General features: G+C 50.0%; 1 protein-coding gene across 6 annotated transcripts in view; it reads left to right on the forward strand.

Moving 5' to 3' along the window:
- The window catches only part of RUNX2 (RUNX family transcription factor 2), a 540,217-nt gene that overhangs the window by 272,508 nt on the left and 251,702 nt on the right, over window positions 1-16,007 (forward strand). For all 6 annotated transcript variants that reach the window (XM_069605789.1, XM_069605788.1, XM_069605794.1 and 3 more), the window contains 2 exons: window positions 838-1,091; window positions 9,144-9,300. In XM_069605789.1, coding sequence (XP_069461890.1) covers window positions 838-1,091; window positions 9,144-9,300 — 411 coding nt within the window. The remainder of the gene's footprint in view (window positions 1-837; window positions 1,092-9,143; window positions 9,301-16,007) is intronic.

Raw genomic sequence — 16,007 nt, forward strand, 5'->3', positions numbered from 1 at the left:
GCTGGAAGAGGGGAACATTTAGAGAGAATGAAGCTGGCAGAAGGGGTATATGTTGGTGCATGAAGGGAGAGTAAAGCTGCTGGGAAGGATATAGGTGTGGCATAGATGTGGCAGATGGGGTATACGGGAGCATAAAGCATGACGGGTTTGGAAAGGATGTGGATAGATTGGGGCATGCTATGCCGGGAGCTAGCACAAGGCTGATCGAGGGGGCAAGGCACCGATGAAGGGGGGTATAGAGGAGAATGGAGTTGAGATATGCCGTTTAGAGAAGTGGCGCCATAGATTTGGTACTGCGGGCGAGGTGGCGGAATCGGTATAACGGGAGCTCTGGAGGGTGGTATAGAGAGTGATATAGAGGCCGCTGAAGTTAGAAGTATACTGGATTACATGGAAAGTGGTATTGGTGATGGGGGTGGGAGAGGGGTGTGATCACTTTGATTACACGATTACGAAGAGGGTGATATGGCGTGTTATAGGGAGGGTGATCCGGGTTGACATGGTGTGTTGTGAAGAGGACGTGGAGGCTTAAGCAGAGTGTGGTACGGATGGCTGCACAGAAAGTAATCTGAAGGGTTGCACGGTGGATGATGAGAAGGGTGATGAAGCGCGTGATATGGAGGGTGATACCGGGGGCGATATGGTGTGCAGCGGGTGCTGGTTGCAGGGTGTTATTACATGGTTCCGTGGAGAGGTGCAGCTCCCCGCCCCTCGCACCCCGTGCAGTTGTGAAAGCTGCAGGAAGCGGCGGCGGCTCCTCGCCCTTGTAGGCTTGCGGGCCGCTGCCGGTCCCCTGTACCCCCGCCCCCCTAACCTCTGCTCTCCGTGTCTCCGCAGATGCCAGCACCGGCCGGCGCTTCAGCCCCCCCTCCGGCAGCCTGCAGCCCGCCCCGGCGGCCCCCGGCAAGATGAGCGAGGCCCCCGCGCCGCAGCAGGAGGCGGTGCGGCTGCGGGCCCCGGACTCCCGCAGCATGGTGGAGATCATCGCCGACCACCCGGCCGAGCTGGTGCGCACCGACAGCCCCAACTTCCTGTGCTCCGTGCTGCCCAGCCACTGGCGCTGCAACAAGACGCTGCCCGTGGCCTTCAAGGTAAGGGGGGCTGGGGGAGGCAGAGTGCACGGGGGTGCAGCAAGACTCTGCCCTGTGGCCTTCAAGGGAACACTGGGGGGGTGGGGGCTGCAGGGGGGTGCAGCAAGACGCTGCCCTGGGGAGTGGGGGCTGGGGGAGGCAGAGTGCACGGGGGTGCAGCAAGACTCTGCCCTGTGGCCTTCAAGGGAACACTGGGGGGGTGGGGGGCTGCAGGGGGGTGCAGCAAGACGCTGCCCTGGGGAGTGGGGGCTGGGGGAGGCAGAGTGCACGGGGGTGCAGCAAGACTCTGCCCTGTGGCCTTCAAGGGAACACTGGGGGGGTGGGGGCTGCAGGGGGGTGCAGCAAGACGCTGCCCTGGGGAGTGGGGGCTGGGGGAGGCAGAGTGCACGGGGGTGCAGCAAGACTCTGCCCTGTGGCCTTCAAGGGAACACTGGGGGGGTGGGGGGCTGCAGGGGGGTGCAGCAAGACGCTGCCCTGGGGAGTGGGGGCTGGGGGAGGCAGAGTGCACGGGGGTGCAGCAAGACTCTGCCCTGTGGCCTTCAAGGGAACACTGGTGGGGTGGGGGGCTGCAGCGGGGTGCAGCAAGACGCTGCCCTGGGGAGTGGGGGCTGGGGGAGGCAGAGTGCATGGGGGTGCAAAAAGACTCTGCCCGTGGCCTTCAAGGGAACACTGGGGGGGTGGGGGGCTGCAGGGGGGTGCAGCAAGACGCTGCCCGAGGGGGGGAGCTGGGGGAGGCAGAGTGCACGGGGTGCAGCAAGACTCTGCCCTGTGGCCTTCAAGGGAACACTGGGGGCGTGGGGGGCTGCAGGGGGGTGCAGCAAGACGCTGCCCTGGGGAGTGGGGGCTGGGGGAGGCAGAGTGCATGGGGGTGCAAAAAGACTCTGCCCGTGGCCTTCAAGGGAACACTGCGGGGGTGGGGGGCTGCAGGGGGGTGCAGCAAGACGCTGCCCGAGGGGGGGAGCTGGGGGAGGCAGAGTGCACGGGGGTGCAGCAAGACTCTGCCCTGTGGCCTTCAAGGGAACACTGGGGGCGTGGGGGGCTGCAGGGGGGTGCAGCAAGACGCTGCCCGAGGGGGGGAGCTGGGGGAGGCAGAGTGCACGGGGGTGCAGCAAGACTCTGCCCTGTGGCCTTCAAGGGAACACTGGGGGGGTGGGGGGCTGCAGGGGGGTGCAGCAAGACGCTGCCCGAGGGGGGGGAGCTGGGGGAGGCAGAGTGCACGGGGGTGCAAAAAGACTCTGCCCGTGGCCTTCAAGGGAACACTGGGGGGGGTGGGGGGCTGCAGGGGGGTGCAGCAAGACGCTGCCCGAGGGGGGGGGAGCTGGGGGAGGCAGAGTGCACGGGGGTGCAAAAAGACTCTGCCCTGTGGCTTTCATGGCACGGGAGCACTGGGGGAGGGGGACTGCAGTGGGCCGCAGTAAGACTGTGGCCTTCAAGGGAAGAGGGTACTGTGGAAAAGTGTCCCAGAGGGTGCAGCAGGACTCGGCATGTGGCCTTTCAGGGTTAATTGGGGTGAGAGTATGCAAAGTGGTGCCACGCGATGCTGCTTGTGACATTCAATGTAAGGGTTCACTGTGGAAGGGGGTCTGCAGGGTGGGGCATCCAGACGCTACCCGTGGCCTTCAAGGACAGGGGTCGCTGGGGGTGTGGGGGGGGGGCTGTGGCGGTGCCACAACCCTACCCATTGCCTTCGAAGTAAGGGGGCACCGGGCGAGAGTGTCTGCAGGAGGGTGTCACAGGACGTTGCCCGTGGCCTTCAATGTAATGGTTCTCTGAGATTGTCTGCAGATAGAGGTGCAACAATTCGCTGCTTGTAGCATTCCGTGTAAGGGCTTGCAAGGGGAGGGTGTCTGCAGGGGGTGGGGGGGTGCAACAAGACGCTTTCCAGGGCCTTCATGGTTAGAGGTCACTTTAGGAGTGGTTGAATAAAACGCTGCCTGTGGAGTTGAATGTAGGTGGGCACTGGGAAAGGGGCCGCAGGGGATATCGGGATCGTCATAGGGGGTCTGCCCTTGACCTTCGAGGTAATGGGCAGTGACTTTAGGATGGGGCAGTGGTCACAACTAGACTGCCCATTACTTCTGGTGGAAGATTACGCTGCTCGGGGACATGGATGTAAGGCAGGGCAAGGGCTACATCATGGGAGGCATAGAGGGCCGACTTTAGGGGGCGCTAGGGGATACAGCAAGCTCTCTGTGGCCTTCGGTTCGTGGGTAACTAGTGGTTGCGGAAGTCTGGGAGGGGAACTAGAACCATGATGGGTTTTCAGGGGGCATGGATGTTGCAATGAGAGCCTGCCTGTAACCTACAAGTTAGAATGGGCATCAGGCTGTGTGGGTGGGGCACGGATAGTCATGGATGCAGCAATATGCGTCCTGTCACCTCCAAGGGTCGATAGCCCTGGTCATAGGGGGCTGTTATAGGTACTTTCGGAACGCACTGCAGGCTGGTGGGGGGGCACGAAGCTTTGGGGAGGGGGCAACTGTGGCTTTGTCATCGCGGACTGATGGGGCGCCGAGGCTGCCTGGAAGAGAAAGACATAGGGCACCGAAGGGAGTCTTACACGGGCACTGGGAGGTGGGGGCACAGCGGGCGGCGGTGGGTGGTGTTGAACGATGAGTACTTTTCCAACTCCTAACGATGCATTTATGCAACGCCTGGCATGCAGCCACGAGTCCCATAACGGGCACGTATCTCAGGCAATCTGCAGGCTCACTGTTCATACGCCCTGTGTCGGTGTCTGGCAGTTTGGCCCAGGTGCCCATCCATTCAAATACATCCTTCCATCCATCCACCCCATCCATCCATCCACACATTCATCCAGTCATCTATCCTTCTAGCGCCGATCACAAACACCACCCGAAAGGTCTCGTCGACTCTCTTTCATGTTAAGCCAGAAGCTGTGTTCATCGTGTGCACAGACGGGAGGCCGCGGTTAATGCGCTGCACGTTGGTTCTGGTAGCCCACCCGTGCTAGTTCTCCGGATCCAGTAAAACAGGCCACTGACATAGCCCAGCTAGGAGTGTGCATTGGCTCGCCTCGTTGCTGTCCACTTTTATTAAAGGCTGCTATCGGCCACGCAGCGCCTAAGGCACGTGTAATTAACCCGAACCATTGAAGTACTCTGCTTTAATGTGGCGTGGTTTAGCGCCGAAACGCCATCTGCGAATCCCCCTTGCTGAAGCGCTCCTTTTCTCAGAGCCCCTCGCATTCTGCTTCCACTAATGTGCAGGCTGATGAATTTACCTATATGGGGACTTACATTATTCAGAGGCATTGGCGCCAGCAGGGATCCTCGTGCACGTCCCCGTTTGTCATTCACGCGCGGTCTCGCTTGTCTATAGTGTCCCTAGCGGCCCCATTGCGCGTGCCCCCGGGCTGCTAAATCAATGTAGGCACGGCTAATTATAAGCATTGCCACGCAAGCCAGGAGGAGTTGTCGAAGCTGGCTTTTCAACAAGACGCAGCCCTGTTGCCAATAAAACAGCGTGGAGGTGCCCGAGAGGTGTCAGGGTGGCTTGGAGAGCTGTCAGGTCTGCTGGGAGCCAGGCCAGCAGGCTTCAGGGTGGGACGATGCTGCGGGGAGGAGAGCTGATGTGCGTGTGGGTCGGCTACTCGTGCCCACTTCTGCAGACCCTTCACTTGACTTTTAGTGCCTCACCCGGTATATATGTATAGTACCCAGGCCCAGCCCCACAGTCGCTAACCCGCCTACAGTGCAATTACTAACATGAAGAATGCGGGCACAGGCTGCGCGCCCGGCCACCCATGCCTGCACTGAACTAGGGGGGCTGTGGCATTAGGAAAGGTGTTGGGAATCCGTGACCCTCACAGAGGGCCGGGCATCTAGGCACCTGCCAGGCCTGCACAGAACGGGCAGTGCCGCTCGTGCGGGGGCTCGTGTTTTCGAGCACATAGACAGCAGCAATGGGGCTGTGTTAGGTGAGTTAGAGAACGTGACGCGGAGACGCCATTATCTCTGGGCTTCGGTGTCTTTTTATCAGCTTGATCTCGAGCACCCCTTGGCCCGAACCGGGCAGTGCCCACCCCCCGCACCCCACGGGAAGTCCCTGGTGGGTTCTATATACCAATCCCCCGGTGGCGAACCTCTGGGAAACTCAAGAGACGGGGGTGTTAACGGACATGATTAGGGCAACTTCTAGTACGGATCCAAGTATCTTGCTCCGGACGAAAAGGGGTCGGCAACTAGACGCGGAAGGCGGAGGTGGGGCTGACCTGACCCCCCTCACCGAGGGCAGTAGGATCGGAAAGACCCCCACGCAAATCTGCCACAAACACCCAGCTTCTGAAATAATATGATTTATAATATGTAGATGTGCGCGTGCAAAAGTAACTTCTGTAAATCCTCCTCACAGATTTGCTCACTTCGGTGCCTATATTCCGGGCACTGTTATTGCCCCTAGATAATGTGTTTTTGTGCAGGCGGCTCATTTCTTCAATGGCGAAAGATGGACTATATGATGTCCTGTCACTCTGATGTAGTAACATCCGAGTACATTAAAAAAAAATAACCACAGGCGGTTGGTTACCTTTTCGCACGGGAAAAAGCACGCTTTTCATAAGGCGTTAGTAATATTCTGGGGCATATCCGTTTGCCTCTATAAATACCGATGTATGCGAGAGCGGGGGATTTTTAATCTGTGTATACACATATGTAATTATTTGTATATGCTTGTCAAAATATCGGCACCCCTTTCAAAGTGAAGGGTTCATCTGTTGGTGCCATGCAACCATTAAACATTTAAAAGAAACCACGTCCGTGGTACACCTTCTCTGGTATATTGTAATTGCCAGGCAGAGCTATATTATTAATGACAAAATATAGTGCCCGCACATACACGAAACTTCGATTTTGAAATGTAATTGGACATGAAAAGCTACTATATTCACTAAGCATGAATTTGAAATGCATCATATTGGTTTATATTGGTTTGGCAGGTCACCTCTTTTACTTGCTAAACCACCGCTAAGTAGGAAACCATTGGAGCGAGGCTCAGAGACATTTTGGAAAATGTCAGCAATATGGTTTAATCGCTTTCTATCCATGCCGGAATGGCATTTTTATTATTCTGTAAAAGACAAAAGCGTCATCACCGTTAAAAGTGTTGATATTATTTGTGTGTTTCATTAATTTAGTACTGTAATACGTATTACCAATAAATACATACCCGCGGTATCTGAAGTCCTGTCACCAATAATGCATTTGACAACCAGAATAAGGTTAATAAAATCGAAATTAATTGTCACGTTTCATTAGTATTCGCTTTAATTTGACCCGAATTAATTGATTTATCCGTTATACAGATTATCGTAATTCATATGTCATTTCTTTTGCTCCTTTTAATCTAGAGGCAATTCCCCATAATACAATAGATCCATGTTTAAGGCAAAAGAGCCAGAGCCATGCAATAACTGCTTAATGCCGGGGCTTGGTCCTCTTTATTGCTTTTGCTGGGCTCTGGCTGCACTGTCACATCGGCGGTAAAGATATTGATCTCGCGGTAACCCTGGGCGGTGCGCTGGGCGGGGCACTGTTTAGAACGGTCGTGCTATTTTACTCCAGTGCTCTTGCGTCTCAGCACTGCAGCGCACGGCACGATGCACACCTGTCTTGAATCGCAGCCGCCCAGCCCTGTCATTCGGACGCCTTGCCGCGGGTTCACTGGGTGCACAGGCAGGGCCACCGGGATACGACGGCACATATTCTTCCTCCCGTTCAGAGCTGTGCCTTCGGTTAGAAAAGAAGGCATCCTTCAGGGGGCGTTTTAGCCTGCAATTGCAGTTTGTGGCATTTTAAAACGTCTCTAAGTGTAGAACAGCACCCATAACCTGAAGTTGCGTGCTTGAAAAGTTTTGAAAAGGGCCAGTCAATAATTTGAACCGCGCAATTAACGCCGTGTTAAAGCCAAGGCCATTACAAGTTTATGCATTTGGCGGTTTGTACCTGCTATTTGAGGGCACACGCCTTTCACCCTGGCACAAGTAATCACGCTTTGTTGAGTGCCTGAACTAGCCCCGGCACAGCTTTCCCTGGGGCAGTCACTTCACTAGCACTTACCGGTAATCTTTATTTCTCCAAGTCTTCATCGTCACAGTCATTGACAAAAGTAAGGATCGGGACGAGGAAATCAAGTGTAATTGACCTCTTCCCAAGAATATATGACAATACATTCACAATAGCACCACACAAATGTTGTACATAGTGTATTGGTGCAACTACACTAACATTTCGTAGGGAGGAGGCAGTAACCCTTCCCAATTTGGGGGTGGGCCTAACTTCAAAGACTGTGGATGAGTGCCACATTTACTTGTGTGGGGGCATCTAACTTCTTTACACATTGGAATGAGACTATTCTGATTCAGCTTCAATGTTACAAGCAGTTAACTCTATACATGGCTTTAACCCACATACTTAAGGACTGCCGAGAGAATAAGCTGTCTCCCGACCCACCTACCCTTCCAATCACTCCCCTGACATCCAAGTACTAACACCCAGCATGATTTCAATTTCCTTTATGAATACGAATGCAGTTGCTAACTAACAGTGAAATGTGTTACACTAGTAATTACTGGGCCTTTGTTAATTGTGCCGCCAGAGGCACTGTTTGTTGTCTGTGTCCTGTGGTGCCATGGCTCTGTAGTTTAGCCAGGTTAAGTCAATGTAACCCAACATTTCGGGGGATGAAAGGGGGTGATTGGTAAGAGGGGCTAAAGCACAGTCTGCCCAATGGTAGTTGCGCCACTGACAGATTGTATTGCTTTGCAAAATTGCCATCTGGCTCCATGCCGTTTGGAGAGCCCTGGAGCAGCCGCACCCAAGTTTGGTTGTGCCTCAATTAAAAAGCGCTTTCTCAGAAGCAAACTGTTAATTCCCATTACTTTGAATGCTAATTAAAGTATTAATTAATACATCGTGTTTTATTTAAGGTAGTTCAGCATGTTTTTTTTTCATTTTCTTTTTCTTTTATGTAAGCTCTACGCTGTTTTTTTTTTGTCAGGCACATCAAACAGCCTTTCTTTCAAGTACGATTGTATGACTGCATGACTGCAGCCGGTGTGGCTATGAGACGCATTCGTGGCTTGTAAGACGCATTCGGGGCTTGTACATTGGGATAACCAGTGCTAGACCTGTATCAAGAAAAGTAGTAAACTGTGGTCTTGGCAGGGGAGAGGATAGGTGGAAGCATAGTGCAACCAGGGTCGGACTGGGACAAGAAATAGGCCCGGTCACCCAAAATGAAGTGGCCCATCCCTTGCTTCACGACCCTTGACGTCGGATGACATCACCAGAAGTGTTGTCATTTGACCAAAAAGTGACATCCCGGGAAGCGATGAAACACAACCTTTCACCCCTTGACAAAACAGGAAGTGGCATCAAATAGCATAGTTTCTAAGTACACTAAATTACTGTGAATCCAAGCAGACATCCAAGGCCAAATGATAATGTTATGGTATAGCACTTACGCTTAAGCTCTTTTTTATAGAACAAATATGCATACAGTATCACCCAACCTGTGTTGGTACTAATTTATCAACCTAAGAAGGATGAACGCTTTAAAAAGAATTTAAAAAATATATATTTTTTTCATTTTTTTTTTCTTCCAAACCGGCCCAGGCATGGCCAGAAACTGGCCCCCACTCACAGGGACGATTTCGGCCCAGCCACTGGCCGAACAATCCAACCCTGAGTGCAGCATGTGGCTATGTGTTGCGGCCAGGGCATTGCAACAGTCTAAGTGTCTAGTAACTAAGGCTCCTATTACAACTTTATACTTGCACAGGGACATGAATGGACAAATCCTCTGCATATAATGTTGACTATGGTCATAAAAATTAGAGGAATGGTAAACAGAAAAAAAAGTAAATAAAAGTAGTGGAACACTGCTCCCGACCGTTACCACTCACTTCGATTAATGGGGATAAGATATGCCCACAGCGGTGATAAAGCACACATAACAGCCACAGTCAAAGGTCACAAAGAGGGGGCGGCAATGCAGACTCTCCTGAGTTCACTCCTGTTTTTGTTTTCCTAGGTGGTAGGTCTCGGCGAGGTGCCCGATGGAACTGTGGTCACTGTCATGGCTGGCAACGACGAAAACTATTCTGCCGAACTCAGGAATGCCTCTGCCGTCATGAAAAACCAAGTGGCAAGGTTTAACGACCTCCGATTTGTGGGCAGGAGTGGAAGAGGTAGGCTTTTCTATATCATATGTTCCAAAGACAAAGGGGACCTTTGAAGTAGTCTAGACGCTGGCAAGCCACAATGTAATACTCACCAGTCTACAGCCACCCTCTGATTTACAGGGGTGATTCATGCTTTATTGATGAACTGCACACTCTCTTCAAACTGAACCAATTATTTTTCATAAGTGCCAACCTCGGCAATTCCATCCTGAGGGCACGGAAAGGCCTCGATGGGAGAGACACATTGCACATAGTGAGCACTGGATTCAGAAAATATGTATTCATAATGGAAGTGATTTAGGGATAATCGGCTTCTTGTTTCCTAACTTGTTATCACTTAGGCTTCCCTCAAGGATAGAATCTCTTGCTGCCCCACATTTTAATTTCTTTCTTTTTATACAGAGCATGTCAGTGATTTAGAAAAGCTCAAAAAAGTCCTTTACACTGTTGTTCTAGCTGGATAACCAACACTTTGATTGTCGTCTGTATGGTACATTTCCAGCCAGTTTGCTTTTCTTTTTTTCTTTAGGCCTTTAAGAAACTGCAGCTTTCATAGTAACCTTTCATTCCCAATTTTCATATTGGAAAGTGAACCAGAAATATCCGCCCGCCCTCCATGTAGGTTCAGAACTGTTACTTTGTTCCTCTTTTTGTTGTAAGAGTTTCCTGCAGTTCAAAACATGAACCACAGAAATCATACAGAGATTTTATAAGTACAGCAAAAGAAACAGATTTCCTTTCAGGAGGCTTACAGCTGCCCTGCATTTGAAGTGGACGACTGCCTCAAGGAAATTGACACTTTTATTTTTACAATCCTCAAGTGACATCTTTTCCAATGGATTGTGCCCTCCACGTATTCCTCATCTTATGATATCTCCATGTCCTGCTTCAGCTGCTTTGGAAAAACATTTTCAGCAGGGGGCACTGCACGTCGATGCCTGTTGACTCGATGTCCTTCGAGGGCCTCCGCCTCAGTGTCAACATCATCTATGGTTTATTGCGTGCACAGCGACCGGTGGCTTCAGTTCTGTTTTTCCGCGAGAGCTACCTCTTCAGAAGATTGGCTCACTCCGGTTCTTTGTCAAGAAACCTTTCGTATTTAAAAAAAAATGGCATCATCGTTGGCATCATTGACTCCGAGATCTGGGTTTAAAAAATGTCACGACTGCTGGGCAAAAATGTCCCTTATGGATCCCCATTGAGTGTGTCTGTGGTGCGTAGGATCCACTCATTTAACATCAGAGTGTGGAACCTGCCTATTGATGACAGCGAAAGCCCTAAAAGAGCATAGAGGGAAGTTAGCTGCAGGTAGGTCTCATAAATCCCCTTCGATAACCCCGTCGAAAAAGCGATCCTCTGATGAGTCGAGAGATGACTCTCCTCGTCAGAAGAAAGCTCCGATCATGCGGTTGTTCATACCACTCATCATCATCCTCACAGTGGTCTAAAAAAAGGCACCACGGATCACCATCTTTGTTGTCGAGTTCTGCCCCGGAACAGGTCTCATGCCCGACCAAATCGGCCTCACCAGCTGAGTAGGAGAGGTTTAGACTTAAAATACTCAAGGTATTCGAGAATGCGGCCTCAACCCTCTCGAAGAAAGATATGAGCCATGCCCATGTCGACAAACACGACAAAAGAAGGCAAAGGACAAAACCTGTGTGCCCTTGGGCATGGGTGTCCAGGACTAAACTCCTCGGGAGCCCTCCGAGGTTCCCCCGAGTAGAGAAAAGACTCCTTTGAAGACAAAGTAATTGACACCATCAGCGCCGAAAGACTCCACATGAATGTGTACAAAAATCCTCGATGCCACAGCCGTCACAGCCCTTGACGTCAACAGCATCGAAGGCTTTGACGCCATTGTCGACGCAAACAACATAAACCTCGAAGGGTGTCGAGAAAACTTTCACCCCACTGCCTGTTGCTGGCCCCTGACCCTCCTGGGCCTCTGTTCTGGACCATATTTTTAAATTTTGTTGCCTGCCTGCCCCTTGAATTCCCCTGCTCCCAACCCGTTCCCTCGCTTCCTTCTTCCATTCCCTCGCTTCCTTCTTCCATTCCCTCGCTTCCTTCTTCCATTCCCTCCTGCCTCCCAGCCCACCCACCTCCCGTGACAGGCCATTCATTCATCCTCCTTGGTCTAGTCCTGCAGCGTGTGCTGCGCTCACCCTTCGGTGTCCATCCTACACAGGTGAGTGTTGCTGGTCCCTGACCCTCCTGGGTCTCTGTTCTGGACCATATTTTTAAATTCTGTTGGCTGCCTGCCCCTTGCATTTCCCCGCTCCCGACCCGTTCTCTCGCTTCCTTCTTCCATTCCCTCCCACCTCCCAGCCCGCCCAGCCCACCCACCTCCTCTGATAGGCCACTTCTATGCTTAACCCTCCCTCCCAGGGTAGCCCCCTTCCCGGCAGCCCCAAGGCTAAGGGCCCCAAGGCAAAGGGCGGCTCCAACAGTGGCGGCTTCATATCGTGTCTGCAGGGGCGGCCAGTGAAGCCATCGACCAGCCATCAACCAGCAGCAACCACCAAAAGTAAGTGTGGCATGGGTGGAGAGTAGAGCAATTACTCTACTCCAGAAAGCTCTGCCACTCTACACTACCGTACCTCATAATACAGATTGCCAAACAAATGTCACCTGCATCACTCTCTTAGGGAACACACAACACTAGCAATCACCCATTACAACTCTACTCTCAAGCATAGGTATATCAAACCTTCTGTGTCTGCTATAAACTAAACTTACTATACTTTATCCTGAAACCTGATGCATTGTGAAACTTGGGCCTTCCTCCTACCATAACTCTCAAATCTAACCGTAACCTCCGCCTCTATATATGGTTAATACACAACTTTCTCTGTGCCATACCCAACAGAATTATAAATGTTGACAAGTGCCACACTTGGAACTATGAATGTTACCAAGTGCCACACTTAGACAGAATTGTGAAGATTAGCCTGCGTCGCTCCTAGATAGAATTGTGAATGTTAGAAAGTGCCACACCTAGAAGTGTGAATGTTAACAACAAATGCCACACTTAGATAGAATTATGAACATTAGCATGCGCCGAGTGAGAAAGAATTGTGAAGGATAGCAAGTACCACATTTAGTTAGAATTGTGAACATTGGCCTGCGCCACATCCAGACCGTATTGCTAATGATAGAAATGCCACACTTTGATAGAATTGTGAATGCTAGCAAGTACCACACTGATGATGGAATTGTGAATGATGCAAGGACTACATTTGGTCAGAATTGTGAACAATGGCCTGCGTTGCATCTAGACAGAATTGTGAATAATAGCAATTGCAACATTTAGATAGACTTGTGAATGCTAGCAAGTACCACATTTAGGATTGAATTGTGAACATTAGCCTGCGTCGCATCTAGACAGAATTGTGAATGATAGCAATGGTCACATTTGGTTAGAATTGTGAACATTAGCCTTCGTCGCCTCTAGACATACTTGTGAATGATAGCAAATGCCACACTTAGAATTGTGAATGCTAGAAAGTACCACATATAAGATGTAATTATGAACATTAGCCTGCGCCGCATCCAGACAGAATTGTCAATGATAGCAATGCCACACTTTGATAGAATTGTAAATGCTAGCAAGTTCCACACTTATGATGAAATTGTGAATGATGGCAATGACCACATTTGGTCTGAATTGTGAACAGTGGCCTGCATTGAATCTAAACAGAATTATGAATGATAGCAATGGCCACATTTAGATAGACTTGTGAATGCTAGCAAGTGCCACATTTGGGATCGAATTTTGAACATTGACCTGTGTCGCATCTAGACAGAATTGTGAATGATAGCAATGGCCAAATTTGGTTAGAATTGTGAACATTAGCCTTCGTTGCCTCTAGACAGACTTGTGAATGACAGCAAATGCCACACTTAGAATTGTGAATGATGGCAAGTACCACATTTAAGATGGAATTGTGAACATTAACCTGCGTCACATCTAGACAGAATTTTGATTGATAGCAAGGATCACATTTAGCTAGAATGTGTCCTCCAGACAAGATTGTAAATGCTAGCCTGCACCGCTTCTAGTCAGAACTATGAATGTTGGCCGGCACCACATTTAAATATAATTATGTACACTAGGCACTGCCACCCATAGACAGTTCTAAGCGAATATTAACCGGCATCACATCTAGGCAAGAATGTTAATGTTAGCCATTGCCACATTTAGATATAACTGTGAATACTGGCTCACATAAACCCAGTTGACTCAAACCTAGAAACTACCCACTGTGATAGAACTATGAGTTTTCTAGTCGAAGTTAGAGTTGAAATGTGCATTGCCCTAACACTTAGAAACTATTAGCATTGCATTGAACCAAACCTAGAAAGTGCCCACAGTGATAGTACTGTGCATTTACTAGTCTGCGTCCCACACTTTGTAACTTGTTACATTGGTTTGTTACATTGATTCAAATCTAGAGGATGCTCACTGTGATGATACTGTCATTTATTAACACGCGTAGGAATTGTTCTTGTTAGACTGATTTACTTCTAGAAAGCAACTTAAACTCACATCTTGAAGTACCCATGAGATAGCGCTGTGACTCACTTGCATGCGCTACACAATTATAATTGCTCTCACTCGCTCGACTCAAAATTAGAAAGGGCCACCTGTGATAGTTCTGTAAGTTACTTACCACCTATGTTTAGATCATAGCTCAACCCAAACTCTCACCCCCATATCACTATGCTTACTCTCTACTCTACGCGATCACTCATTTAGAGTACAGCTATACCCCTAGATCAATTTTGGCCTAGCTGCTCACATACGAACATTACCCTATAAACACTTCATCATTCTAATAAAACGACGCAGCTATACCCCATGACAAACCGGCCTAGCTGCACACATAAGCGTCCTACAGGACAAACGCAGCCAAAACCCACTCTTGGTGTCCACCCGCCAGATTGCACACATTAAACTGATATCAATAACACCACACCTAATGCCAGGATGCGGCTACCATCAGGCAATTGCACCAGCTGCACACATAACTGGTGGACCCAAGCACCCTACAAAACCTTATTCTCTGAACTGACCTGGACTACGGTCCCCCAGGGCGCTCAAGCTACCAGCGCTTTGAGGTCATACCAACGATATATAGAGTGTTATATAGATGCCAAATAAAATAAAATGACATAGGAGAAACGTTTTTAAGTCTCTTTTGTCAATTTATCAGGCTGATGAGCCATCTTTGGATGAATCAAGTCCTTTTGGGTTACAATGTGGGACACAAGGTGTTCCAGAGGCCTTAATTTCAGAGGACTCAAGAATAAAAAACCCACATGAAACCCTGCAAACTGCAAGTGGGTTAGATACTTCCCCTGAAATAGAGTTTGGCAGGCCAGATCCCTCAGACCATGCCTATGGATCATACAGACAACTGATGTCTAGGGTCCTTTCCACGTAGCCCTACAAAGGCGAGTTAATGCCAATTCGGAGACAACAGAATGAATTCCAACGGTGAACAAAAAACTGACAAGCAAGTACAGAGCGCAGAGCAGTGATCCCTATTATCTGACAAAACATCCAACTCTCGACAGTTTAGCTTCAAGCTGCCACTTCTATATCCAAACAAAATGCATACCCAACTATCACCCTGGACAGAGAAGACAAGCGTCATGACGCTTTGGCAAGAAAGGTTTTCTCTGCTGTGAGTATGGCCTTTAAATCGGCAAATGCCATGTGTACACTGGCAACATGTACTTTCACCCTATGAGATTGCATAGCGATGGTGGCTGAACATATCCCTGAAGGGGAAGAATGAGACAGGTTCCTGAACATTGTCAAGGCTGGGAAAGATGCAATATGCAAATCCCTCCGGACTGGTCTTGACTCTGCTTACAGCATTAGCAGAGCTATGGTGGCTAGCACTGTAATGTGCAGATTTGCCTTGTTTAGAAAGTCTGGTTTGCTCCAGATGTGCAGTCTAGACTTCTTAACATGCCCTTTTACGGCACACATTTATTTGGCAGCCGGGCTAACGAGAGCCTGGAGAAGCTGCAGACTTCCAAAGCAGCAGCCAAATCCGCATGTGTAGCAAACAGACAGCCACAAACTCGCCCCACTTGTACAGATTGGAGGGGCAGGTCTGTTGGAAGAGGAAGAGGAAGAGGACTGTCGAATCAAGGAGGTCAGAGAAGATTCCCACGTGGTGAACGGGGAAGAGAAGCTAAGATTTCCCAGGCAGGGGCCACTTTACCATCAGCCGCTGTATCAGCCGCATCAACACCTCTCTGAGGCAACAGTCTACAAAACCCTGGTGGGAGGCAGAGTCTCACAGCATCTGAAAGAATGGTGGAGTATAACTTCAGCTTCATGGGCATTGGAAACAGTAGCCCAAGGTTACTGCCTTCCCCTTATAAAAAGGCCTCAGGCTCATCCACCGGAGAACAGCACTTTCAAAGTTACAGATCACCTCCTTATGAAGAAAATCATGACCCTGCTAGAGAAAGGTGCTATAGAACCGGTATCTGTAAGTGAGAGGAACAAGGGTTGGTACACCCCTTACTTTCTAATCCCCAAGAAGGACGGAGGATTGAGACCCATCTTGGATTTAAGAGACTTGAACAAGTTCCTCATGAAGGACAAGTTCAAGATGGTTACCCTTTTTCAGATCCTTCAAGTCCTCCAGCTTCCGGACTGGATGGTATCATCAGACCTTTAGGATGCT

Source organism: Ambystoma mexicanum, chromosome 4p (assembly GCF_040938575.1).
Source record: "Ambystoma mexicanum isolate Mex_15411 chromosome 4p, UKY_AmexF1_1, whole genome shotgun sequence".
NCBI classification, from domain to species: Eukaryota; Metazoa; Chordata; class Amphibia; order Caudata; family Ambystomatidae; genus Ambystoma; species Ambystoma mexicanum.